Source organism: Diplotaxodon limnothrissa, linkage group LG19 (assembly GCF_057381915.1).
Source record: "Diplotaxodon limnothrissa isolate DT_005_m linkage group LG19, D_limnothrissa_male_GT1.1, whole genome shotgun sequence".
Taxonomy (NCBI): Eukaryota; Metazoa; Chordata; class Actinopteri; order Cichliformes; family Cichlidae; genus Diplotaxodon; species Diplotaxodon limnothrissa.
Window position 1 is genome coordinate 1,511,436 of NC_140614.1, and position 26,097 is coordinate 1,537,532.

A 26,097-nucleotide genomic window follows, 5' to 3' on the forward strand; every position below is an offset into this window, starting at 1 on the left:
GCTGATCCTCTCTTTAGCTCTGCTGACTGTAACAGCAGAACCTGAGGCTGATCTGGATCAGGGAGGAGCCAATATTGTTCCAAAACTCTTTGCAGTAGCATGTATTTCTTTAACAAAGTGGGCGTGTCCTGTTGGTGTCTCCATCACAGGTATAACTTCAATCCAATTCTGTGGTAAACACTGACAAGCTATGTTTAGTCTGCAACTATAATAGCGCTGTTAACTCTAACAGCATTTTATCTGTTTCCACTTCCAAAGAAATGACTGAGAAAAACTGTATGTGCTTTCATTTTTAATAGGAACCAAGAAATGTACCGAGGAAGACATGTTGAAAATAAGATACAACTGCCAGAGCTTGATGCAAAGAAGTTGCTAGGTAACGTCCAACATCTTTGTGCAGCGTTTATCCAGAACGGATTCATCCAAACAGGTTCTGAGGCCTCGGTCTGCATCCCTGTAAGATCTACAGAGCTGCCACATTCAGTCAGCTTGAAATCACCAGTGGGGTAAGCCCCGACGTCCACAGTGTTACACTGCAGGCCTGTCAGACTTTCAGTCGTGACCAGCGTAGACACAGTTACTGAGGCCACTCCTTCAATCAATGGCGACCTAGAGAACGACACACTCTTCTTCGTTTCCACCTGTCACATGTCAGTGATTGGACGAGCACATTTTTAAGGCGGGTGAAGAAAAAGCTTCCAAAGGCGTTCCCTGCGTCTCACCGAGTCGCTGCTGCTGTACGCCTTCATCATGTAGTTCTCACTGCAGCCACAACTACTCCTAATCAGTGCAGCTTACACTACAGGTTACTTAGTTACTCCTTAAAATGCTAAATAATATTCCAATGCAAAACTTCCAGATCAGCGTGTCATTTTGAACACCTGACTCAGCTACAGAGCATTCTGCCATTAACCAGACAGAGTGGTGCACACACACACCAACACATTCACATCACAGGCAGAGTTTGGCTTTGTAGAGATGTTCAGCTAAAACCTTTTCCTCCTTTTTCTAGAACCTGTTCAATTTTAAACGGTGCCAAATCAACAGTCGCCTCGAGGTGCTGTTGTCCCTTTGGTTTCTTCCCACATGCACTTTCAGTTTACATCTGTGTTTCAAAGGGAACTAAAACTCCAGTGTAATAAAAATATCTTCTGCATAGAAGCCTGGAAGGCAACCAAGCACTAACAAAAGCCACACTAGATGAACACACACAGAAGTTCCATGACTTTTAATTCAATTTCTTTTTTCAGCTATTTTTCTGAGTCCTTGGAGAGACACAAAAATAAATAAACAGCATGGAGTGTGGCAGTTACTGGAATTATTTAAACAGTGTTCTCTTTGGGTTCGTCTTCAGTTCGACTGGCACTTGGGTTAGCTTCCTCCCTTTGGCTCGAACCTCCCATCGAGGCCAAAGCAGAGTTAACATCTGTGCTGACGTTATCGTCCTGATCTCGTTCTCCATTAGCCTCTGCATTAGTCCCGTACACCACCTTCATCCCATTCAGGAGAGGGCTGTCCTCATCCACCTGGATCTCCTGGCCTTCCTCCACCTTACGCAGGATAACTGGAAGTTTTGCATCCGCTTCAGTATTCTCCAGCAAAGCGATATCGCTTTCCTCATAACAAGGCAGCGACGCCCCCTCCTCCAGATTTTTCTGGAAATACAGACGTTTGGCTCGGCCACAAGCCAGCGCCTTCTCTAGGATCTGCTTCTCAGCCAGGCGGAGTTGGATAGCCATGCGGGAATGAAGAGACAGATCAGGTTTCTCCAGCATGGAGCGGTCCTCCTGAAAAACAGGAGAGAATAAAAACACGTCTGCTATTCAGAAGGCAGGAAATATTTTTGCCTTTGAAATACGGAGAAGCTTTAGCCTAAACCTCCGCCACACTGACCTCTGACGTGGTCTTGTATGTCTTGAGTAGAAGAGCAGCCCGAGTCTCGAGGAATGTCCACAACTTGATCTCGTTCTCCCAGCTCACAGGGAACTCGCTGTTGCCCAGGGTGAAGATCTTATTGATGGCACGCTCTCCGAGCAGGTAGTACTTCAGTTCATCTGAAATTACGCACATGTTAGTATATGCAGGGCCACAGAAGACAAGTAGTAAGAGGCAGGCTCCAAAGGTCAAAGGATGTCTGGGTTCATCTCACTTTGGGAATGTGTCGGCGCCTTACCCTCCGTCATGCAGAAGACTCTTAGGAAGGCGAGGAGCTGGGCTGAAATTGGGGGTTCATTGCAGTGAAGGGCAAAAACATAGGAGCTGAAAGACAGCAGAATAAAGAGTTATTAAACCATAGCAACACCACAGCTCTGCACACAAGTTCTTAAAGCAACAGTTGTACCATTTGCTTCCCAGAATACGGGACAGCTTCCACAGTACAAAATACCATTTCATGCAGTGGCAGGTGATGAAAAAACAAGAATCCTGATTCTTATTTTCCACAATTTAACCGGAAAATTAAGAGTGTTTTTAATTCAATGTTAAAAACCTCAACTACAAGAAGAGAGCACATGACCTGGATGGTGTAGTGAGAGAGGTACTGAGCTATACATCCTGTAACTTCACTGCAATGAGTAACTAGTAAAGATAACTATATCGATCTCATCCAAATCAATGTCATTAACAAGACAGTGAATGAAGCAGCATCGTGTTGGGCTGAAAAACATAAAACCAACACAGAAGTGCCAAAAGCTGTTCACCCAACAACACCGTGGGACGACAGAGCTACCCCTGAGCCTTCCAGCAGGTTCACCGCTGCTTTTAACATCCCTCTCACTCACAAGACATTCAGGAAACTTAGACACACTTATGGTATCAATTTGAAAACCATAAGTCGTGCGTTTCATGTTCACATATGATCAGAATTAACCTTGGCTAACCATTTCCTGATGCTTTGTATTTGACACTTCAGACAAATATCCATCTGAACATCTGAAGCTGTCCTAATAATAGTGCAAACCACAGAGCCAGCCTGTATAATGTGAGAAATATGTTCTGCATGCCTGTCCACGAACGCCTTGTTGAAAGTGAGTGCTCTGCAGACACAGCTGGTGAGGCAGCTTACGTAAAAATGACCAGCAGTGGCTCGTTCAGGCTCCGGAGTGCACAGCTAAAGACTAGAATCTCATCCCCAGCACTGATGCAGCCTGTAATTCATCCACTGTCTGTTAGCTCCCCTCCCTTTGAGAGAAATGTAAACCAAAGGTTTCCACCAACAGGTGGGCTGGGCTACCTGTTGTTGAGCACCTGAGGGGACCACATCAGGGATAAACTGAGTATTTACAGCACTCTGAACCTGAACTCTTGGTGGCTTCACACTGACCTCACTCTTTGAATCTGCAGCCATGTTTAACACAGACCACCGTTAGTTTGACAGAAAGGGAAAAGTAGAACAGGCTCCTTTAAAAACTAATGGATGTCCACATGTGAGCCTTCACAAAATCCCTGCAAGCCTGACATCTGCCTGCAGTTCACCTCGTACTCGCAGATCTGATTTTTCCATTGGCCTCTGAACAATAATGTTAATAACTGCAATTTCCAGTATTCCTGTGGATTGTGAAAGTCAGCAGGAGGCCAGAAAACACGGCTATATTAGACCTTAAGTGACAATATTTCCCTGCCTCAGCAAAGTGATCGATGTGGCGATCAGAGCAGCACAGGGTCAGCATTATTACAACCAACAAATGCATTACAGCTGCCTCCCTACTCTTCCTATTAAATTATCCCTTTGTCCAACGTTGCAGAAGCAGGAGTGCAGCCAGCTAAGGAAGCCTCAGTCTGCGCCCTGCAGCGTGTTTAAAGGTTGTTATTGCCACTTAAAATACCTGCTCAGACTGATCTTCATGTTGTAGGAAAAGAGTGATGACAGCAGCGACTCCACATGTCACCGAGGTCCGACACAAAGTCTGTGACTCGTCCCTTTGAAAACCATCCACGAGCATATCACCCCAGCAACAACGTGGATTGTTTCACTTAATTTCCACTTTTGAGATTTAGGCTGCCATCAATAAGAGATTAAAGGCGTCTGATTAAAAATGCTGCACTGAGAATGCTGCATAAAATTAAGAAGCTAATGATAAACTGATTAAGCTTCTTGGTGATGAAAGTGTTGGGGTGGATAGTAAATTGAAACTTGGTGGGGGGGGGGGCTGCAACATTTACATTATGTGCTTTAATTATAGCAAAGAGGAGCCTAATTGGTGGAAATATCTACTGCTGGAAGACAGAAGTGCATCTACATGAGTTTATAGTGAGCCCGGAGCTCTTCTTGACCCATATTAAAGCGTGCAGAGATCTGCTGATCGAGCGGTTGAACCTACGCTGGGATGCCGGCTCTCGCCAGAACTTCAGCCTTCATGGCGTAAAGGCGTTCACTTTTACTAACACCAAGCTTGATCTTCACCCGGTCGTGGGCGTTGTCTTGGAAGAAGAAGCCATTGTGGATCACAAACTCGGCATTGGATCTCGTGCCATAAAAGATGTAGATCTGTGGAAAGAGCATGTGGTCAGATTCTACAAAGTCCTGCCCGTAGTGAGCAGGATCTATACATGCTAGCAGTATGAACGCAGTATATCCAACTTGGCATATATCTTAAGGAGTTCAACAGTTAGAAATATGTTTGCTTTAGTCAGCTTATTTCTAAGCTACTTGTTTGCTTGTAATTCTTAAAATTTAAGTCAGTTTCACTTGTATTGCCCCAAATCACAACAGCAGCCGCGTCAAGATGCTTCATATGAATGCTACAATGAAAAAACAAACACTGATGCACCTGTGTTATGTCAAAATCCTCCGTGTATTCAGAAAACTGCCATTTTGAGTTCAAGGCCACCGAGATTCAAACTCGCCCGAGACTTTTGGTAGACGGCATGAATGTCAGAGGACTATGTCACCTCGTTTTTGCATTCACACTATTGGGTGTCCACGCTGCCTGCCCGCCTCTTTGCTCGCCCCTCAGCCATAAAAATGGCAAAAACCATCCATCTTCTTATCCTCACCAGGGTCGCCGGGGCTGGAGCCCATTCCAGCTACCACAGGGCGAAAGGCCGAGCACACGGGTGTGTCGCAGGGCTAACACACAGACAGGCATTGGCTGAAGACTAAGACTGAAGCATGGCACTTGATCCGATCTTAAATATGATCAATCTCTGTTATTGAGTGACAGCTCAGTTATTCGGGCTGGTGGTAATTAAGCCATCACTTGACCTGTCTTAGCTAATTACAGGTTCATTTCCAACTTTCCTTTTAAGGATTCATGAAAGAGTAGCTGTAAAACTGCTAACTGCTCATGTGCAGAGCAGAGCGCGTGCTCCTATGGGCTCATCCATTTGTTGGAGTGTTCTCTGGTCATTAACTTACATTAGAACGAAGCAAGTGTTGTTGTGAATTTAATAACATAAAATATACTGTTAACATACTATTTTCAGAATACTGAAACAATGTGCACACAGGATTGTGGCTGCATCACTGACAATCATCATCAGACGCCTTCTTGGCGACAACTCTCAGTCACATGTTGTTAGCGTTCATTTCCAGACTTCAGGTGCTGTCACTACACAACAACAACTAAAATATTATACAAATTTCTGCTGATGGAAGATAAAATGGCAGCACAGCGATATAAAAAAGGCACATAGAGTTTGTACTGAGTCTAACTGAACTTCTATATCTGAGGCTTTCTTGTGTACATAGACATGAGACACAAAGACCAAAGTGATGATCTCGTCACCTGTTCGTTCTCCTTATAGTCCTGCAGTGCCACACATTCACAGCGATCGTCCTCTAGGTTGTATCCGGTGGTGATCTGCAAGTTTAAAAGTAATGTCATCAACGCAGCCCTCACCAAATGGATTTGCAGCAGGACGTATCCAGTCAGAGCTTTTGCTGTGGCTCCAAATGTCAGCAAGCTGCAACATATTTGACTTAATAATCTCAGTTTAGAGAGAAAGTCTGACATGTGAGGGCCCACAGTCCACACTCTTCCCAAGCAGTAATGTTACACTGCCACCACACACTGTAATGCTAATCTATAGGTCATAGACAAATGCAGGAAAGGGGACTAAAACTGAAGTTTGCCAATTTGCATTTAAAGGTAAATATAAAGAAAAACCTTCAGTTTGATGTAAAAAAACTTCAGTAAAATATGATAACATCATGCTATTGGGTTGCTTCCCATGAGCTAGATGGATGTAACCAGAGGTCCTTCAAGGAAAAGCTCACTTAGAAATAAAAATTAAGAGACAATACCCCAATAAACTGCCATCCAAGACTGAATATGCAGTGAAATGAGAAAGTATTTTCCACAACACTCGGGTGTGGGAGGAGTTCAGTGGAACTACGGAACAAGACTTCAGCTGGCCTCAAAGTGATTCTTCAGACAAGTCGAGAGGGGGAGGCGGTATTTTACACACTGTTTACAGTAGCAGTGGGACGCTCCACTGATGATATAGTCGGGCCGTGGAAGGAACACTTTGAGGATCTCCTCGAAGTCTGAGGAGTGGACTTGCCTGTCACAGAGCTGAAATCACTAACGTACTGAGCCACCCCGGGGGCCCTGCCACTGTGCAACTGTTTGAGATTCACCCCTGAAGCCTTTGGATGTTGCAGGCCTACCCTGGCTGGCACTGCTCTGCAACACTACATGTGTTTGTCCTTTAGGACTGGCAGACGGGGGTGGTGGTTACCCTACTTAAGAAGGGTGTGTGCTCCAACTGTAGGGGGGGAAAAGAAAAGAAAAACGCTTTCACACTTCTCAGCCAACCAGGGCAAGTCTATGCCAGAGTGCGTACTTATTCAGGTCCTGTACGAACAAAGCTTCATATTGTCGGCAGTAAGTCAGACTCATTTGCGGAGGGTGGTGGACGTTCTGTTCATAGTTTTTAATGGACAGAATATATAGGCGGGGCCAGGTGGTGCATCGTCTTTACTTTGGCGGTCTACTTGCGGACCTGGACGACTTGCTGTAATTGATGGAACCATGAATTCTGCTCAATACCAGATGATGCTGAAGGAGAACGGCTGGCCATCGGTTTGTGCCCTGCTGATGTCCAGTCAGACAAAGACTGAACAAATTTAAGGTTTTGGAGTGGTGGAGTAAAAGGCTTGTTTCAAATCACATTGAGATGCTTTGGCATGATCCGAAAAAGGTTATTCATCCTCAAAACCCTTCCACAGTTTGTCTGAATTTGAACGATTCTGCAAAGAAAAGTGGGTCAAAATTACTTCCCAGCGATGCGAGAGACCCGTTGCTCGTTTTCGCAAATACTTGTTTACAGTTTTTGCAGCCAAGGGCGGCACCAGCAATTACTATGTTTAAGGTGCAATTACTTTTTCATATAAAGCCAGGTAGGTCTAGATAACATTTCCTTCAATAAAATTATTTAAATCTCCAGTTTTTACTGTAAACTATTTATTTGGGTTATCTTTTGCAATATTACTCATCAAACAAATATTTCCAATATTTGTTTGATGACCTTAAATGTAAAAAAAAAGAAAAAAAAGAAAAAAAAAGAAATGCTTAAAACACTGCATCTCTAGTTTTTCATTTCAGCAGAATGTTTTCCAACTTGCTGAAAATGAAACCACATACTGCTTATAATTTTTATCACATGAGGGAAGAGCACAGAGTGTTTCGTGTCAGAATATTTACCCTGTGCTAAACAATCAGGTTACAACACAAGTGTGTTGATGTATCCTCAATCATCCAGGTAAGAAATCCCAGAAAGTTGATTCTGTTTATCTGGATGTGTTTTCAGTAACTCTTCAGTCTCAGCTGACTGCAGCTGTCCCCAACCTTATCCACGGTACATTTGCATGATGACAAAAATAGCACCACTGACTGAGGTCAACTTCATAATCATTAATATGCAGATTATTCAATTTGATTCCATGTATATAAAATCAAATTGCCGAGAGATGCTACATATTTTAAGGTAAAGACCCTTCAATCCGGTCATTCAGTCTGACGTCACTAGTCGTGTCTGGACCTAAACTCCGCTGCAGGTCCATATATCAAACGATCACTATGGCATTACTGAGAGTTAAAAACTGTCTAAATTCTTTCATCTTTAATAAAATGATCAGCCTTCTCCTCTACCAGGTGTAACTATGACGTTTAACATCCAGGCATCCATGAAAACGGAATTTATGACATTTAACGGAGTTAGAAGTTAGCAGGGAGTTAGCTCGCTAGCTTCTATCTAAATACAATATAGCATGTCCTGACTGCAGGGTTTTGGAAACAAATTCAAACGTACAGCTCTGCTATCACTTCCAACATAAATGAAGACAGGAAACTAAACAGCAGTGACGTTTGTAGGGTTACTGAAGTTTGGCTAGCTGGTATATAATGATGTGCTACGTGACTGCTAGCGACACAGCTATGTTAGCATAATATAAACAAGCTAACTTTTTTTCCACTCGATAAAAGTTAACGTGAGTGTTCTCGGTGGTCAGGAACAAATGTAATCGCATGGCAGGATGCTGTAAAAGGACCAAACTTCAGCCAGGAGAACAACTGAGATAATCCATCCACAATACGAGGTTAGTCATTCATATACTGCTGCATGGGCTGGGCTGTAGTTACATCCTAAGGTTTTAAAAACTGAGCTTAAATAAATGATTAGCGGTAATAAAGGGAGGTCAACAGTGATCACTGACTGTTTTAGGAGCTTTTTGAGATCAAATAGAAGAAAATACAAAACATTAAACATGTTAACAACACAAAAGCCATATTAAAACACAGACTACTTTAGACCCGGAAGTAGGATTCGTCATGCCATCACTTAACGACCAGATAAAACTTAAATGCAGAGTGGTACTCGTAGCCACTGATCAATGGCTATGAGCACCATTCACACAGAATTGGGGAATAGCTGCACCTAAAGCATCGTACGATGGTGACAGACACTCTGCAATTCAGAGATGGCATCTCCCTTTTCACATGAATGGTAACATCCAATGGACAGAATCAATTTCCTGGAAAGTATACAAGTGTGTGTGTGTGTGTGTGTGTGTGTGTGTGTGTGTGTGTGTGTGTGTGTGTGTGTGTGTGCTCACCAGTCCATTTGTGTGGTTGCACATGTCCCAGAGAGGAATGAGGGCCAGGGTGACCCGGCTGCCATCCTCAGTAGGGATTTGATTCTGACGGGTCATCACAGAGGATACGGCCCACCTGTTAATCAAACAAACATGTTTCTCGTTCTAATACGGAGATCAGTCAGACTGTCAGTTACACAGTGCTTTACTCCTCCACTAGAACAATTCAAGAGATTTACATACAACACGCCTCATCCCCCATTTATACAAACACGGTTTTCTACACCTAATCTAACATTCACATACATCCACACTCCAATTCAGGGTCTTTCCCAAGGAAACTTGAGCATGCAGGAGTAACCTGGGATCTAACCACCAACCTTCCAATTAGTAACTGGCCTGATCTACATCCTTAGTGACAGACGTCCTATTTGCCACAAAGTACTTTGATCATTGGCAGAAGAGAATCTTAAAACAAGTTATATGACATTAAATTAAGCCCAGGATGGATTTGATTTTGATTTTTAGTTTATTTATATGAAGCCAAGTCTCAACAACAGTCACCTCAAGGCGCTTTGTATTGTAAGGTAAAGACCCTACAACAATACAGAAAACCAAAGACTATGGTTAGAGTGGGAAGGAAAAACTCCCTTTTAACAGGAAGAAACCTTTGACAGAAGAAGAAGAAGAAACACCCAATGCATCATGGGAATCCCCGGCAGCCTACGTCTATTGCAGCATAACTAAGGGAGGATTCAGGGTCACCTGGTCCAGCCCTAACTATATGCTTTAGCAAAAAGGAAAGTTTGAAGCCTAATCTTGAAAGTAGAGATAGTGTCTGTCTCCTGAATCCAAACTGGAAGCTGGTTCCACAGAAGAGGGGCCTGAAAACTGAAGGCTCTGCCTTTTAAATATCCTAGGCTCCAGACGTAAGTCAGCATTCAGTGCTCTACTGGGCTGATATGGTACTATGAGCTCTTTACGACGGGGGCCTGACTATTCAAGAACCTGTATGTGAGGAGCAGGACTTTAAATTTGGATTTAACAGGGAGCCAATGAACACAGAAGCCAACAACAAGCTCTCTCTTTCTCCCTGTCAGTACTCTCACTGCAGCATTTTGAATCAACCTCATAATAATTCATTACAATTGTCCAGAAGTAGTGTTTAGGGTTACAAGTGGTTAGGACTGTGGCTTCACAGCAAGGAGATCACTGGTTCAAAATACAGTTGGCTGGGTCCTCTCTGTGTGACGTTTCCATCCCAGAGAGCATAGGTGCTCTCTGGGTGCTCTGCCTCCCTCCCATGGCCCAAAGAAATGCATACGAGGTTAATGATTGTAATAATAAATTTAATGTGAGCTAGGTCAAGCAATTCAAATGGTCAGTAAGATTATAAAAGCACTATATACAGCCCATTACTATAAACATGTCCACCTTGACTGTGAGTGTAGTTATGTTACAACCCTGCCTGTGGATCTCATAGTGATTCTCTACCACCAAAATGAAGGTTAGTACATAAAAGTCACAACAGAGCTGTAATAAAGCTTGCTATTCACAGGCTAGAGTCTGGAGAAGGTAAACAAACATGTAAACCGCTGCTACGCACTGACCTGTAGTCATCAAATGTGAAGCAGTCCTTCAAGGGCAGCTTGCTGGCAGTGGGATGAGTCTGGGGAAGGTGGACACGATGGGAATAAGAACAAAATAATCACAAAACTGTGTGTGTGTGTGTGGTTTCGCCTGAGAGGCCTGTCAAACAATACATGGCTACAACAGGGGTGTGTGTCAGTGTGTGGTCTCTTAGTGGACACTTGACCCCACACATATATCTCTGTCGGCCTAATTTGGTGTGGCCAGCAGCCGTCGTAAGTCTGTCTCATCAATTTGGGTAATTTGAATCAGTGCCTGTCTAAGTGTCTGTGTCCATGGATGCCACAGATTCCTCCACCAAAGCCACAGGCACCACCTGCACCACCTGCACAGCTGCAAACCGTTCAATTCAGTGGAGTTCGTGACGAAAATGAAGGAATATGAACGAAAGGCCAAAGAGTAAGAACAACTCGAAGACCAAACAGCTGCTCAGTGAGGGGTGGCTCTGCCGGTGTAACAGCTCTGATGTTTTACCAACAGTGTGGCTTACAGTCCAAAGAAACACAGCTTGAGGTTACAAAGTAACACATTCTCATCATTACCAGTTTACAGTGCTGCTGAAGAACGGACCAAGCACACGACTCAGCACCCTGCGGTCTGTTGTCCAACGTGATCAATAAAATATCCATTTGAATACTGAAAACACTACGTCGACACTTTCGGGGCATTTTTAACACCATTTTTTATTTATTATTTTAAAACAGGAAAGTGTGGTGGGACGGTGGGACGGTGGGACAGTGAGGGGAGACAGCAAAGGTCTCTGGGTCAAACTGAACCCAGGCCACGGCATTGAGGCCTTGTGACATACAGTCACCTGCTCCACCAGGAAGCTAAGTGACACCAACATACAGTATACTTTTTTGTAATATTAAACAACAGATAACATCAAACTAAAAGTGAGGCTGGCTCCAAAAACAGAGCCAGTTGCTACAGACTCACATGTTAAAAAGGTCCAAAGTAGCATTAAAAAGCATGTTCACGTCCTCTTTGATGATGACCTTTTCATAACGAGTTGGTGCATTTGGATCTTGTTAAAGTGGACATGAAACACTACAGGCATTAAGGCCATTGTAAAGCATGGAGCATGGCTTTAAAACTGTCATAGACTTCATGCTGTCTGAAGTCAAATAAAGGAAGTTTTTACAGGATGTGTACTGCAGTACAGACGGTACCACACCACAGTTCTCTGACCAGTAACAGAACCGATGACTTGGTGGAAAATTAGGACCTGAAGATCCGTCTAACAGGGATCACTTTGGAACGTCCCGGCCTGCAGCAATGACTTACAAGAAGAACAAACCCCAAAACACAGTATACTGTCCACTCTATTAAGCAGTCAGTAGTTTTGCTGTCGTTGGCTACCTGCACTGATACAGAAGAATCCACCGGTTAGCCTTAACGTTGTTTCTTGAAAATATTTTTACTTATTAAAACAGTTTAAATCCTGGACAATAATGAAGCTGCTGTGTATCTTTGTTCGTTTTCATTCCTGGTCACATAAATATTTGTTCCATTTCCGTTTTGAACCACATTCCCATTTTCCACGATGATCAACATTCACGTGAACTCAACATCAACCGTCATGAGTCCATCACTGCAGACAACATTACATCGTTTCACTCTTTTTCTGACAGCTACCCTCAATACTAGGCCCAGTTCTTTAAACCTCAGCCTAACTATAGTTTAATCCAAGGCCAGTTTTAATAATTAGGGCCTTAAATTTCTTTGGAAACAAAGTCCCTGCGATGTAGCGGTGCAAACAGATTAGCGTCTCTGCAGCATAACTAAAAGAGCAACAGCTCTGGTTCCTTTTGGCTTGACGATTGAGCCAGGATGGCTCATGGAGGTGCGTCCTCTCATCTGATCCATCCTAGCACACCATGCACCACACACACACTCCCTCCTCCTCCTCAGATGACCGGGCTGGAAAATTAGCTTGTCACATCGGATTTGAACTGACCTGAATGTACCTTCCTCAATCCCAAACCCCCATCCCCCACAACACATACACCGCCCACATTCACCCCCACCGTCCCTCTGCCCCGCGTGTTGGATATATGCATGCGCATATGTACTAATGTCAGAGACGCTCTGCTAACATATCACCAAATACAGCATTGGGCCTTGTCGAGGGTATCCCTGAGCAGGCCTAGGACATGGGAAACATGGGAAATATCAGATACTGGTGTCACCCTCTTAGTAGATACACCTACACAGGCGATCGTGGCTCAAGAGTTGGAAGGTTGCCGGTTCGAGCCCCGGCTTGGACAGTCTCGGTCGTTGTGTCCTTGGGCAAGACACTTCACCCGTTGCCTACTGGTGGTGGTCAGAGGGCCCGGTGGCGCCAGTGTCCGGCAGCCTCGCCTCTGTCAGTGCGCCCCAGGGTGGCTGTGGCTACAATGTAGCTGCCATTTACATCTGGTATCAATTTCAAAATCCTATGTTGTTCTGCAGTTATTGCATTCATGAGATTTTCAGAAAACTTGACCTCTGACCTTGACCTCGAGGTCACTGAGATTCAAACTCGTCTGACATTTTCAGTAGATACACCTGTAGTATCAATTTAAAGCTTCTATGCCACTTTGTTGTCGAGTTATCACGAACCCAGGTGAGCACTGCAGGGTAATGACAACACTCCACGGCTGATATGAAAAGCAGTTTTCATTAGAGATGCGCTGGAATGATCCTAAAACTTGGAAAGTGTGTGTTTACTATTATACATACAGACACATATCCAAGCATGTATACACGCAGGCACACTAATGTAGAGTGTGCATGTGTGTGAGGACCAACAGCAAAGATGGTGATAGACATAAATTTCCCATTTAAAAAGATGATTTTGTTTGCAATCTTAATTTAACTCAACACTTACAACTGTGATTCTACATATGTAGTACTTCCTTGCTGTGACCACTAAAAATAAAGGTGGTGATGCTCCAACACAACCACCAACAGCTGGGCAGCACTTCACAATGGCGGCTAAAGACTTGTTTGTAGAGGGACACTGGCTGTTTCAGGTGAACTCTACAGACAAACTGTGATACTAACAGCATTTATGAGCTCTACGCTCAGACTGATGTATATGCAAATGGATAACACTGGTCAATTCATCAAGCTGGCTGATTTATGAGGAGCGGCTGGGAAGAACTTTCTTTAACTTGACAAGTACGGCTCTGTGAATTCATCTGTAGGGATGAATCAGTGTCACTGCATGCAGGGTAAAACGGTGTGACCACACACACCATTTTACCCTGAGGCAGGCGTGCGTGCACAACCTCTCCTCCTGATAAAGTCAAGTTCAGAGTAGCTCCAGCATTTCCCCCCCTTTTCTTTTTTAATACAGACCCTGCAGTTGTACACTGTTGCTCTGACCTTACAGTGCACAGAAAACCATACCATACATTTTCTTTCATTTAGCACCAAATCAACACAACTAAAAACCCTAAAACATAAGAGGAAGAACCCCAACAATTAGACCAGCCCCTGTGACCGAGCACCTGGTGACAGGAAAGCCTCCCTTTGCACAGGAAGAAACCAGGATCAGAGAGGGGCAGCCATCTGCCTGTGACTGTTGGGTATGAGGAGAGGAGAACGAGGGGGGACATCCTGCCCCTTTCATGATTTCTCAGTTTGTTGCATGTTTGTCACACGTTTTAGTCAAATAAAGAAACAATTAAGTAAATATGAAATGCTGTTTTCAAATGATGATTTCATTTATTAAATGGAAAAAGGCTGTCCAAGCCTACCTGGTCCCGTGTAAAGGACCTGCTGATCTTTTCCTGGCAAGTAAAAAGATCAGCAGGTCCTTACCAGAGTCTACAGTTAGGTAGATACAACCTCAGATCAACCACACATGACATTGGACCTCATAGTTTCATGCCATTATTTAACAGAAACCAAAGTAAAACACAGAAGCAGTGTGTGACAAACCAAGTTCACCCTAAACTCAACAACTTAAACGATAACCTTTAGTTCCTCTGAAGTTTCTTAATGACTTGAATCAGTCCCTCTCGTCAGTGTGGAGGAGTTTTCATCTCTCCATCACTGTGCTCAACAATAAAGATATACAGTCATTCTAACAGGGACACGCCATTATATGTGCATCTGAAACAAATGATTCAGCCACATATAGCTCTCATTCATACCTGCTGTCGTTATGCAAAATGAACTGTATTTCCTGTATGTCATCCAATTTAACACACACCTCAAAGAAACGTTTGAAAAAGCGGTCTTTTGTTGCCTTAAGAAGAAGAGGCCGACTTCAGAGAGAACCGTGGAAAGTCCTGATCAAAGCTGAGCTGGCATTTCACCATGATTGAGATTAATAATGGAACATTAGCATATTTTCAGATTAGCATCCCACTATCTGTTGTCTGAGGCTGTTAAGCAACATTTCATCATATAATCACTCTCTACATCTCACTCAATTTGTTGGCACATTAAACTGGACAGAAAAAGCCAGTGTGTGATCTTCACACGTTCACAAACCGAATCTTTCTCCTTACTGTAAAAAAAGATTGTGCTGGTTTTGATTTATAAAATAAAAAAATCCTCCTCCACCCATCACAGTCTGATTAGAAGCTCATAAGCCAATTGAATTCCAAAGAAGGGAAAATATCAGATCATAATCCGTAGTTCGTCTGTGACGACAGGAGCCCATCTGTGGTTCGGCCCCATCTGGAACTCCTTTGCTAATTTTAGATGTTTGGGTTTGTTCTCCATGTCAATCCTGACACAATGCCTCCCTCTCCTGGTCGCGGTGGGGACAGCAACATGACAAGCCTGCTACACTCAACTGGCACTTTGCTGGGACACCTTGGTCCAACTGGGCCCCCTCCCCAAACTGAGCAGGTGAACATTTCTTTTTGGCTCTTGCTAGAGGAGACGCCGCCCATCCCACTTTGGGTGGAGCGGCTCTCATTCCCAGCCAAATTCATTCAACCCTCTGAGAACATTTTGAGTTGAGAGGAAGCAGAGCTGCAGTCCTACGATTTGCAGCTCAAGCTTCTGTAAAGTTTGTGTTATTACAGTAGATGTCTCTTTGAAAGTGCTGTGCTCAAGTTCAAGGATGCAAATCTTTGACTCCATGTGTCATCACAATACGAGCAGCTACCCAAACTCTGCTCCCACAGAGTAACTCATAATAATGTTCCATCCTCCCTGTGACCCTGGATCCTGTGGCTCCTCTGAAAACATGCAGCCCATCTCACTATCTTCATTTAACCTGAGAAATCATTTGTTAAGTAAGCTCTCAGCAACATCGTACTGGCTGAACAACCTTCCTCCCATCACTGGAGCCAGGCCGGCAAAGAGTCGAAGCGCTACTGAGCCAAGCATCACCTTAACCTTAATCAGTAATTACTTCATTTTCACAATAACATTTTAACCATTAGACAAAACGAAAATAGTCATAATCATAGACACATTACGTACAGCTACTTGTAACACTACTGGCATCTAGTCTCACTCCAGCTGATTGAGAATTCCTTCTCCGTCTCCATTGGACCACACTCCTATGTGATTGGTCAAAGTTGTCCTACTATTAATTCATCTTCAGTCTTTGTCTACTGATGGGCCTTCAAACTGGCAGTAATAAAGCCACCAGTTGACCCAGTAATCAACCTCCAACCTTCCTTTAAAAAATAGCAAACTGTACCATTTACCAGACGTCAGGCTTCAATATCAGGTTAAGATTCAATTATGTTCAGAGTGCCCACTGATACTTGCTGACAACCTGTGTCTTGTTTGGTGTATCTGCCCACCTGTACCAGTTTGTAGAAGTAAGCATACTGGCGTGCAGTGTTTTTATACTGGCTGAGGACATCCTGCACCGCCTGTGTGCCCAGTAGGAGCTGCACGTCCTCTTGCTGGTAGTACAGAGGTATGTCATATTCTTGAGGAAGACTGCGGATGTATGGTAGCCAGAAGGAAGCAGGGTTGGCTCGCTCGCATAGCAGGTGGAGGGCCAGCGTCACATTCCCCATGGCCTGCAGGATCCGATCCTGGCTATACAAAGGACCTGCCATAAAGAGGTCACAGGGTCATATGACCAGCAATCATATTTTTATGCATTTATTTATTCAGTTTTTTAAATTCCAACATTTTTAAAGGCTTATAATAATATAAGTAAACTACCGTGAGATTAACACGTTACACTGTGATTTTTTTCTCTTCCGTAACAACGATTTAAACATTGCTGCATCTTGACGGAAACTGTGGCTGAACTGGTGGCAACAACTCCAGTGAGCAGCACCCAGCAATGTGCTTTGGTGGGTTTGATGCCAGTGAATACAAGGAGCAAAAACTTCTTGTTCATGGTGCTTTAAGGTGTATTCAAACAATGAGCCAGTTCCAGAGTGCTTCAGTTCCACAGCCGTTTACCAGTAAGGACCAAAACAAAGAGAGAGAGGGGGAATGTGACGTCTCACTCTGCTGACAGCAGCGATGGCTGCAGTGACTCCACAGCACGGGACGAGCCTGTCACACGGACATGTGCCACGTGTCTGGAGGGGCACAGCGTATAACCTGTGTTTTCAATGCACCGCGAGCTTTGATGGCCTTTAGTTAAAAAAGGATACACCCTTCATATCACAGTGTTATTACAATGATTTCTACATATGTGCACTGATGTTAGAATAAGTAAAATAAAACATCAAAAAGATCTATGAACGTGGCAAAAATGAAACCTGACTAATAAAAACCTTTGTGTTGTTCTGTCGTCTGATTACAGATTGTAGAAAAGTATTTACTGCAGCAAATCAAACATGCATCGTGTCTGCGACATGTCTCCTCTCCACTGCTGGGCCTGTCCAACAACGTCTTTGTTTTCTCCTGTTGTACTGACCCAGCACGAGTCCTGCAGCAGCCCCACAGGCTGACTGCAGATTACTTTTCAGAGGAAGAGATCTGGCGTGCTGCGATGCCCTCTTAATGTGTACAACTGTATGGAATGAGCTACGAGTTGTAAATAACTTCATTTCTTACCCAGTATAGAGTTCTGTGCCGATTCCACTGTCATCAGCATCTTCCTGGGAATCCACAGGAATAGTTCCTCTGCCTGTAAACCACACAGTAAATAGTAGTGAGCACAACAGATCACATGGTCAGCCTCTTCCAAGAGGTCAGAGTATTTATCAACTTCTGATTTTAAAATGGATTTGACACTGATGTACTGAAAGCCTGTGGGGTGCAGACAGGTCGGCCTAACCTGCTACTTTCAGGGATATCTGTGTCTGCTGCACAGTTATCCAAGTAGCACCATCTCCCTGGCACTGACTGCTCCGATTTGGCAATACAAGTTTGCTAAACAAACCAAGTGTGGCATAAAGATGTGAAGCCATGATGCCATAAACACCTTTTGCATATAAATGATGGATGCATAACCAACACTTGCCCCAGATAAAGGAAACAGTAAAGGCATGCTAAAACAAATACAGTCATTACCAGCAAACTGTCATAACCGACTCTACTGCTGTTACTTGCTCAGGTTCCTTCTCCACACTCTGGACAGCCAACACGCTCCCATTGCTCTGCACAGCCACGAACCAGCAGCCAGCTCTCCACTCATTTGTCAACCCCCTGTGATGTGGTTCAATATCAGCCATGTAATAACTACAGTCTCCTATATGTTCATCCATCAATCTCCATGTGCTAACTTTAGCCATCCTGACCCCTGTCACATGACACATGTGATATGAAAGCTGCTGTGAGTAAATATGACATGTTACTGGGTAACCAGTATAGGGATGGGAAATGATATGAATTGAGCGATGCTGATTCGGGTGGGTATAGCTCTAAAGGTAGAGTGATGAGTACTAATCAGAACTGTTTGATGGTGTCATGGTTCGATCTCTGGCTGCTCATGCGCATCGTCTCATAATTAACACTTAATATAAACCTACAGCCTCACACACCAACACAAACCTCTATGCCAATGAGGACATAAACCATCTTTCTCTCAGTATTTAGGTATGAACACAAAGACGAAAACCAGCACAAACAGTAAATCGATTCTACTTTAGAAACATGAGGCTGCAGCCTGACTGCTCATCAGTTTGTCACCTGTTGAAGTTAACGGTCTGAGCCCTGGGCTGGAGTCGGCACTCACTCGCCTAACATCGCTCTGGCTTCTTCACCAGCTTAGCGTTAGCATGCCGTCTGTGCAGGGCTTTCAAAGAGCTCAAGTTGCACTTTACCACTGCGCTCTGTCCTTTGTGCAAGTCGAACAGATAACCAGGATTGATGGGCGGAATAACAATTCCAAGGAACTGAACTACTGGGAACCAGTTCTCTAGAAGAACTGGTTCCTTTAGAGAACCCTTGTTCTCTAAAGTTTTTGCAAAACCTACAGGTTTGCAACAGTTATTATTTTCTGTTATAATATTTTACATTGTAATTGCACACAACCCAAAATTATATGATACATTTGAGCAAAAGTGTTCAAAAAAGACACTGAAGTTTTACTTTTGAGTTCTGGGACTCAAAATGAGCTCTTTGGCAGTTCTAGGATAAAAAGCTATTCCTCTATCAAATATCCCATGTTTGCTCATGTGATGGTGAAGCAGGAGGTAACTTCAAAATTCTAAAAAAATCAAAGTAGAAACCTTGATGTCTCTGGTGGCCCTCAGGCCATAGCCTTCCTTCCCAAAGTTGGCCACAGTGAAGCACTCGCAGGAGGCCCCGTTTTCCTTAGCCCAAGACATCAGGTCAGGGAAGTGCTCCTCCCTGCTGCCCTCAAACACAATGGACATGCCTGAACACACACACACACACACACAAAACAAACATTATTATCATTTAGTCCAATGGGATGGGTATGTAAGTCTCAATCATGTGTTAACATAATACTATACATGTACTTACCCTTTTGCTTTTTGCGGATTCTTTCCACCAAGCCTCTTATCTGGAGGTACTCCTCCCACTCTTTACCAGCAGAGGCTGCTGCACTGCTGCATTCTGGGAAAACACATTGGCAACACTTCAACGATACAGCCACCTTATCCAAGAAACCAGAAGGAGCAATAAATACTCAAGCACAGAGCAGAAATCAGCACGTGAAGGCTGCTGAACATCTGCAGAAAGTCACTGGTCTAATGCCTGCTGTTGATGCAGGATCAAGGCTACTTTCTGCATCTACCATTATGCATTGAGCTATCAGGACTTAGAGCAGCTGATCAAAACACACAACTAAGCTAGTATTAGCTAAACAGCTTGTCTGTATGCTAATGTATTTACTTTTGACAGCACCTCAAAAGTCCCAACATTGCAGTGTAGAATGATCCGATGATGCTTACGACTGTATCTCCATTTTTACTTTATCCTTTCCCACCAGGGCAAAATGAGCCTGTTAAAATTTAACACTTAATGCATAACATCAACTAGGGTCAGTCTCACTGACCTCTTCTCTACTTTTACTGGTGTGTAAATCAAAAATATTATAATTTACCTTATTATAGCCTGATTTATTGGTATATTTGTTGTACTCACAAAATAATGGAGCAGTGTACGTGCACACAATGGTTTTATTTGAGCACTTTGAATGGAAACATACTCTGCAACAGTTCAGCAATCAGGCTCATCATCTCCTTGGGGGAAACCACAGCCATGGCTCCTGAGCCTGACTTCTGAGTCTTCACCCGACTCTTCTTTCCCATGATGCTGGATGGACAACCAGGCTGAGACACAGAGAGAGCACACCATTAACCACTGTTACTCTGCTCCACAGTATCGAGACATCAACACATTACAAATCAGTTTTTTAAGCTAAGCTTGAACCTCAGTGAACCATTACTTTTCACAATACAAATGGATTCCAATAGAAGAGAGCTTTTATCAGTCTGATACCTTCACAGTCCAAAGACCTTCATGACCAGAAGGAGCCATCCTGCAACGGCCAATGCAACATACACGGGACAGCTTGGAGCTACGTGCTGCCAACAACCAACAACCGCGATATGCAAGTGATGGTGGTTATCAACTTGGTAGGTTAGTCTAGGTTTTTCAAATCTAAAGTCAGGTGACAAATGACAAGCAAAAGCCTAAACCTGCAGGGCGAGGACTCTATAGTGCTGTGGGGGGATTTAGCTTCCACGGTTCGGGTCTACTTTTCCCACTGAGTCACTGCTAATCAGTCCAGAATTGTTCTAAGTACTCAGTTTCATTCTGTGATGGGACATTTCTTTTCTCCGTCCTTAGGGCACTGACTGGTGTGGCAGGGATTAAAAGGATGTCAGTCCCACATTATGCAGTCAACAGATGCTAAACCAAGAGAAATATTTCAGACCAGTGTGTTAGAGTGGGTTTTCCACCACCATCATTCAGGGGATGTCTTTCATCCAGACTGTTTTTTTTTATTTTTAAATACTCTTTATTTAAATAGTCTGTATGTGTCCCAAAATGGCTCTATCTCGCTGTTATTATGTCATGTTGCTTTTTGTTTAAACCCTGGGGGCTGAGCGGGCTTAATGTGATGCTTTTTATTCACACGCTGCTCCTAGATACCTTTCTATTGCAGCTCTATTTGTAGTCGCAGTGCAATACTCACACTCACAATGGGTTCACAACAGAGCACTACAGAGCTGTGCATTAAATGAAGCATTGAAGCAAAAAAATTAATCAGTAAAATATTGTCTCGATCAGTGTATTTATCCACCAATAGAGCACCAGTTAGAGTCGGAGAACAGGAATTTATCAGAAAGACGAGTTGACAAAAAAAGCAGTGAACGCGAGTACAACAAATCTGTTACCAAAGCTGCTGATAAAGGGCGTGCTGCTGTCACCATGAAGAAATGGGATTATAAAAACCTCAAGTGCATTTCAACCAGCGACGTTCCTGCTGACTAGTCTGGCACTAAGAAACACTCAGATATCAAGTTAACTTTGAGATTTGCTTCATGTGAAAAACTCTAAACAGAGGCACCATCAGTCACATTCTTCAAGAATGAATCACGCTGGACCAACATTTCTGACAACCACTCAATCATAATTAAAACGATAAATCATCCACGCGTTTCCTTCCACTCATCTGAAGTCAGGTCGCGCAGACAGCAGCCTAAGCAGGGAAGCCCAGACCTCCCTGTCACCGGCCACATCTGAAATGAAATTATCTAAATTTGTAAAATGAATCAAATCTCTAAACTTGATCTTAAATTCTTATTTGTTAAATTTTACTTATAAGTGGGAAAATTAACTCTGACTGCTTCGCCATTACTTCCATTGTTGCAGCATGGAGAGGTCAAAATCTTCCCAGTGGTATTGAAAACGTTTGTATTGTAACGATAGTATTGTGACAACGCTAATGATTCTATTTATTCTACATTTTGACTCTAATGAGGATAAAAAATATTTATAAATTAAACTTGTTGTGATAAATATGAAGCTATAAATAAAGTTGTCAAGAAACGAGGTCTTTCATAGCCATCTTTAATATACAGTCTATACTCTTAAACAATGGCCTCTCAGCCAAATTGTACTTTTCCAACTGTAAGTCATATAATCAATAATCATCACGTCAGACAGTGAAAGTCTCTGTCCAGCAGATAACTTTATGTGCACTTTATAGACATCTGTACTTAAACGCTGCTGGTGTAATAGAAATACTGAAGTCTTTGAAAGAAAACCAGTGATGTGACAAAAAGTGATTGACAGTATTTGCATGTTTTAATGAATAATATCAAACCATTTGAAGATAGACAGAACATTGTAGCTTCTACCTCTTGACAGCAATCTGTTTTGGCAAAGCAACTTTTATATATCCATTATTTATGAATTTAAAAATCTCACTGAAATTAAAAATGCCATTTTCAACACAGAAATTGTAACAAATATACCATAAAGATATTTTAAGTGCCAAAACAGTACTGGATTGACTGTAATGTAGAACACTTAAAGATACAGAGGATTTCTTTATTTTTAATATAACCGACATCTGAAGTCCTGTTGCCTGCAGAATATGTATCAGAACCAAAGACTTTAGACATAAACACAAAGAAGCACCGGAAATCACTTTTTGGCACAACACCGGAACTAAACAGACCTGTAAAAACGGTTAGTGAACGCAGTTGTTTCAAATGAATTATCTGTCGCTAAATCAAAACTGCGCTTCCTCGCTGAGGACACTTTCTGAGGGAGCTGCAGGAAACACCCACGAATTATTTGGTTTTCAGCTGTGAAAAAAGGTGAAGCTTCTGTAAGCTAACGGCTGTGACAGCGGTTGAGGCTCGCCGTGAATAGTATGCCGTACAGCGACATATCACACACTTTCCCTGCTAGAAATAGAAAATAAGTTTAGGGGCTTCGTTTAAAACGAGACACAAGTAGAGTACTAGCTAAGCGTTAACCCTCCCACCAAATAACTGGCTCACACGACTAGCTGGGTCTCGGGTTGTTTCGCCTGTGTCACCAGGCCAGCAGCTAGCTTATGGCCATAAATTAAGCACGCCAAGACGAACAGAGAGGTAACTGGAGCGGGGCAGCAAAATAGCTCATTCATTCCCCACTAGCTGCTCTCTCTGAAGGCTAGCGAGCAAGTTGTGAGCTGCTTAGCTGGCAACTAATGAAGGGTCATGTTGGAGTTATAGCGTGGGCTAACTTGCAGTGCTGGCTAATTTTAGCCTTGGCTGTTATAAACACAACGACTTCCGCGCCACACACGCGCGTTTATAGAAAAGATCCACTGAATCAAACCAAACTACATTCGCACTTTGTCTCAGGCACTCATACCTTCTGAAGTGACAGCAGCTGTTCCCTCTGACCCTGCACTGAAACCAACCCTGACTTTGTGGCGCATGCGTTTGAGCAGTCGCGAAGTACGCCTCACGCCCGGTCCACGCCCACAATCACAATGCGTGTTTCTGCCGTTCTAATTGGTTGATGGAGACCATGATCCAGGAAGTTGAACGCTTTATAAAGTAAATTTAAGAAGAACCTCTCCTGTCTCGCACTGCAATTGGACGCCTACTTTTAGAAAGATTAAATCGACCATAAATGGTAATGTTGAAACTCTAATGATTGGCTGAAAGTTGTGCCTGTCTAGAAAGAAGAAGAAGAAAGTGTACTTTATTGGTCCCCGTGGGGAAAATCCCTCTCTGCATTTAACCCATTCACTCAGTGAAGCAGTGGGCAGCCACTGGAGCAGTGTGTAGGGACGGTACCTTGCTCAGGGGTACCTCAGGGTAGCTGTTCAGGGGAATTGAACCCCCGACCTTCCGATCATGGGGCCACCACTCTACCTACTGAGCTATCCCTGCCCCCTTATAATTCCTAATTGTGCCAACGTTTTGATATTAGAGTGGATTTGTTAGGGGTAAATGATGAAGTCCATCTACAGTGAGGCATCATGGAGCAGATTACATACATTACATACAGCAACGTCACACTAAAACCATGCAATCAAATCAATGAAAATAAGCTAAGGCTAAAGCTAAGGATGTGAATGGCCCTGGTTCAATCATGCAACATTTCCACCCTTGTCATTTACTATTTGCTGTTTTGATCCTGGCTGCTTTAGTCTCCGTGCCAAATCCTTGGGCGATGCACTCAACCTTGAGTTGATGTGTTCATCAGAGTGTGACTGTTATGTAGAAAGTACTTAGGCATAGGGAAATAAACTGCTTGTATGAATGGGTGAATGACACATGCTTTGAATTCTCACATAGAAAAGTGCTGCATATTTACCATACAGAACTAACGAGGAACAAGCTGTCTTTGGTAACTAAATGATACAGCCTATTTTCTTTTTAAAATAGAAGCAGTTCTAGGTAAGTTTTAGTTCACTAGTTTCATGGAGGACATTATCAGATCACTAGGCACACTTAAAGATTTATTTTTTAAAGCAAGAAAAAAACATAGGTTATTAGCTTCCCAAAGAGGTTTGGTTCTTGGCAGTGTTTGTGTGCATATGTGGCATGTTTTCTGTAAACATGATATCTTTGAATGAATTCTAATAAAACGTTGTAGGTGTGCAGAGCAGAGTCATGGTGGCTTATATACACCAAAGTCTTCAAAGTCAGCTTCTGTACTGTTCTGTACAATGGTGAGCATCATCCAGCTCTTTAATTATATTCATGTGCCTAATTGAATTCTTAAAGAGACATCTGTGTAACTGTAGGTAGTTATAATATATATATATATATATATATATATATATATATATATATATATATATATATATATATATATATACATATTAGGGGTGCAACGATATTCGTATCGATATTGAACCGTTGGATACAGTGCTTTCGGTTCGGTACGCATATGTATCGAACAATACAACATTTGTAATTTATTTTATCAACTTTCCTTCTGACGATGCTGTCTGTGTTGAGCACTCAGTGAATCTGCGTTCGACTACTCCGCCTAGGCTGCACTGTCGAGCGCAGATCCACTGAGCGCTCAACACAGACAGCATCGTCAGAAGGAAGAGCGCAGGGCACCTCCCCCACCCTCATTCAGATCTGGCCTTTTTGATATTATTTTGGTTTTCATGTGACGTATGACCCTGAAGGTAAGCGAGTCATGGACTAAAGTAAAACAGTATGTTGGATGTGCCATGCAATGCTCAATTACATGGGTGGGAACTAGTGTGTTAGCGCAGTTAGCTCGTTAACGTGTTGGCCGTCTAGCCCCATGCACGGGGCGATCGGCGGTAGCTCGTTAACGGAGATTTGCCGTGTTGTGGCGTTAAGGTCATTTCAACGAGATTAACCTGAAAGCACTAGTGGGAACACAACGAATATGACTGCACATTTACTCCGACATCATCCTAGTGCAAAGACAAAAACAATAAGCATGCTACTAACTTTAGCCGAGTCATTTAGACAGCTGTTAGCACATGATTCTCCTTATGCTGCTGAGAATATAGCCCAGAAGAAGCGGATAGTATAGCTTTTATTTTGGAAAGAGCCATTTCTCTGTAATAAACTCTCTTTTCCAAAGATGAGTGATTCCTCAATCAGATACAGGGCTCGCAATATCGCTAGCCCGACGTCCCGGAGCTAGCGATTTTTTTCAGACGGGCTACCAAAATCTATCTCTTCCCTGCCCGTCGGGCTATTGTAGGAAGGAAAAATATATGTCAATGCTTTTGCATTCTTTCAGAAATGTAGCTGGGTAATTATGTCATTGGCATCGGTGAGCCACTGTCAATATGTGACATATTGAAGTCGCGTTTGAATTTGCGCTTGTTTTTTGCTTTCACTTTGCAATCGTGCGAACTGTGTATAGAGAGCGACAGCACTGATCTGTGAGTGATGATAATTTGTGCACCAATTCCTCTGACATCATCTTATTAATCGTTAGCTTACTATGCAAACATGACAAGTGAAATCTCCCGCAGCTTAAACATGTGAGAGGTTGATCGCGCAGAGAATCGCTGAGCTTATGTGAGTGAGTGTGTAAAAGCAGCAGGATATATA

At 43.1% G+C, this 26,097-nt stretch overlaps 1 protein-coding gene across 1 annotated transcript; it reads right to left on the minus strand.

The window, feature by feature from the left end:
• Positions 1-286: 286 nt before the first annotated feature.
• On the minus strand, positions 287-23,453 carry setd3 (SET domain containing 3, actin histidine methyltransferase). The gene is made up of 13 exons (XM_085343231.1): positions 23,405-23,453; positions 20,235-20,358; positions 19,547-19,639; positions 19,288-19,436; positions 17,669-17,741; positions 16,447-16,703; positions 10,645-10,703; positions 9,056-9,170; positions 5,727-5,801; positions 4,320-4,486; positions 2,174-2,259; positions 1,894-2,054; positions 287-1,787 (listed from the first exon to the last, which is right to left on the minus strand). Exons 2-13 carry the CDS (start codon positions 20,335-20,337, stop codon positions 1,323-1,325), a joined length of 1,803 nt encoding a protein of 600 aa, XP_085199357.1. The 5' UTR covers positions 20,338-20,358; positions 23,405-23,453; the 3' UTR covers positions 287-1,322.
• Between the last annotated feature and the right edge of the window lie 2,644 nt (positions 23,454-26,097).

What these genes read in the sequence shown, in the direction of transcription:
- setd3 (XM_085343231.1), bottom strand. Translation starts at nt 20,337, where the DNA reads ATGGGAAAGAAGAGTCGGGTGAAGACTCAGAAGTCAGGCTCAGGAGCC. An exon ending in TTCACATTTGATGACTACAG is followed by an intron (nt 9,171 to 10,644) that starts GTCAGTGCGTAG and finishes TTTGATTAACAG; the next exon opens with GTGGGCCGTATCCTCTGTGA. An exon ending in GCGAGAGCCGGCATCCCAGC is followed by an intron (nt 2,260 to 4,319) that starts GTAGGTTCAACC and finishes GCTGTCTTTCAG; the next exon opens with CTCCTATGTTTTTGCCCTTC.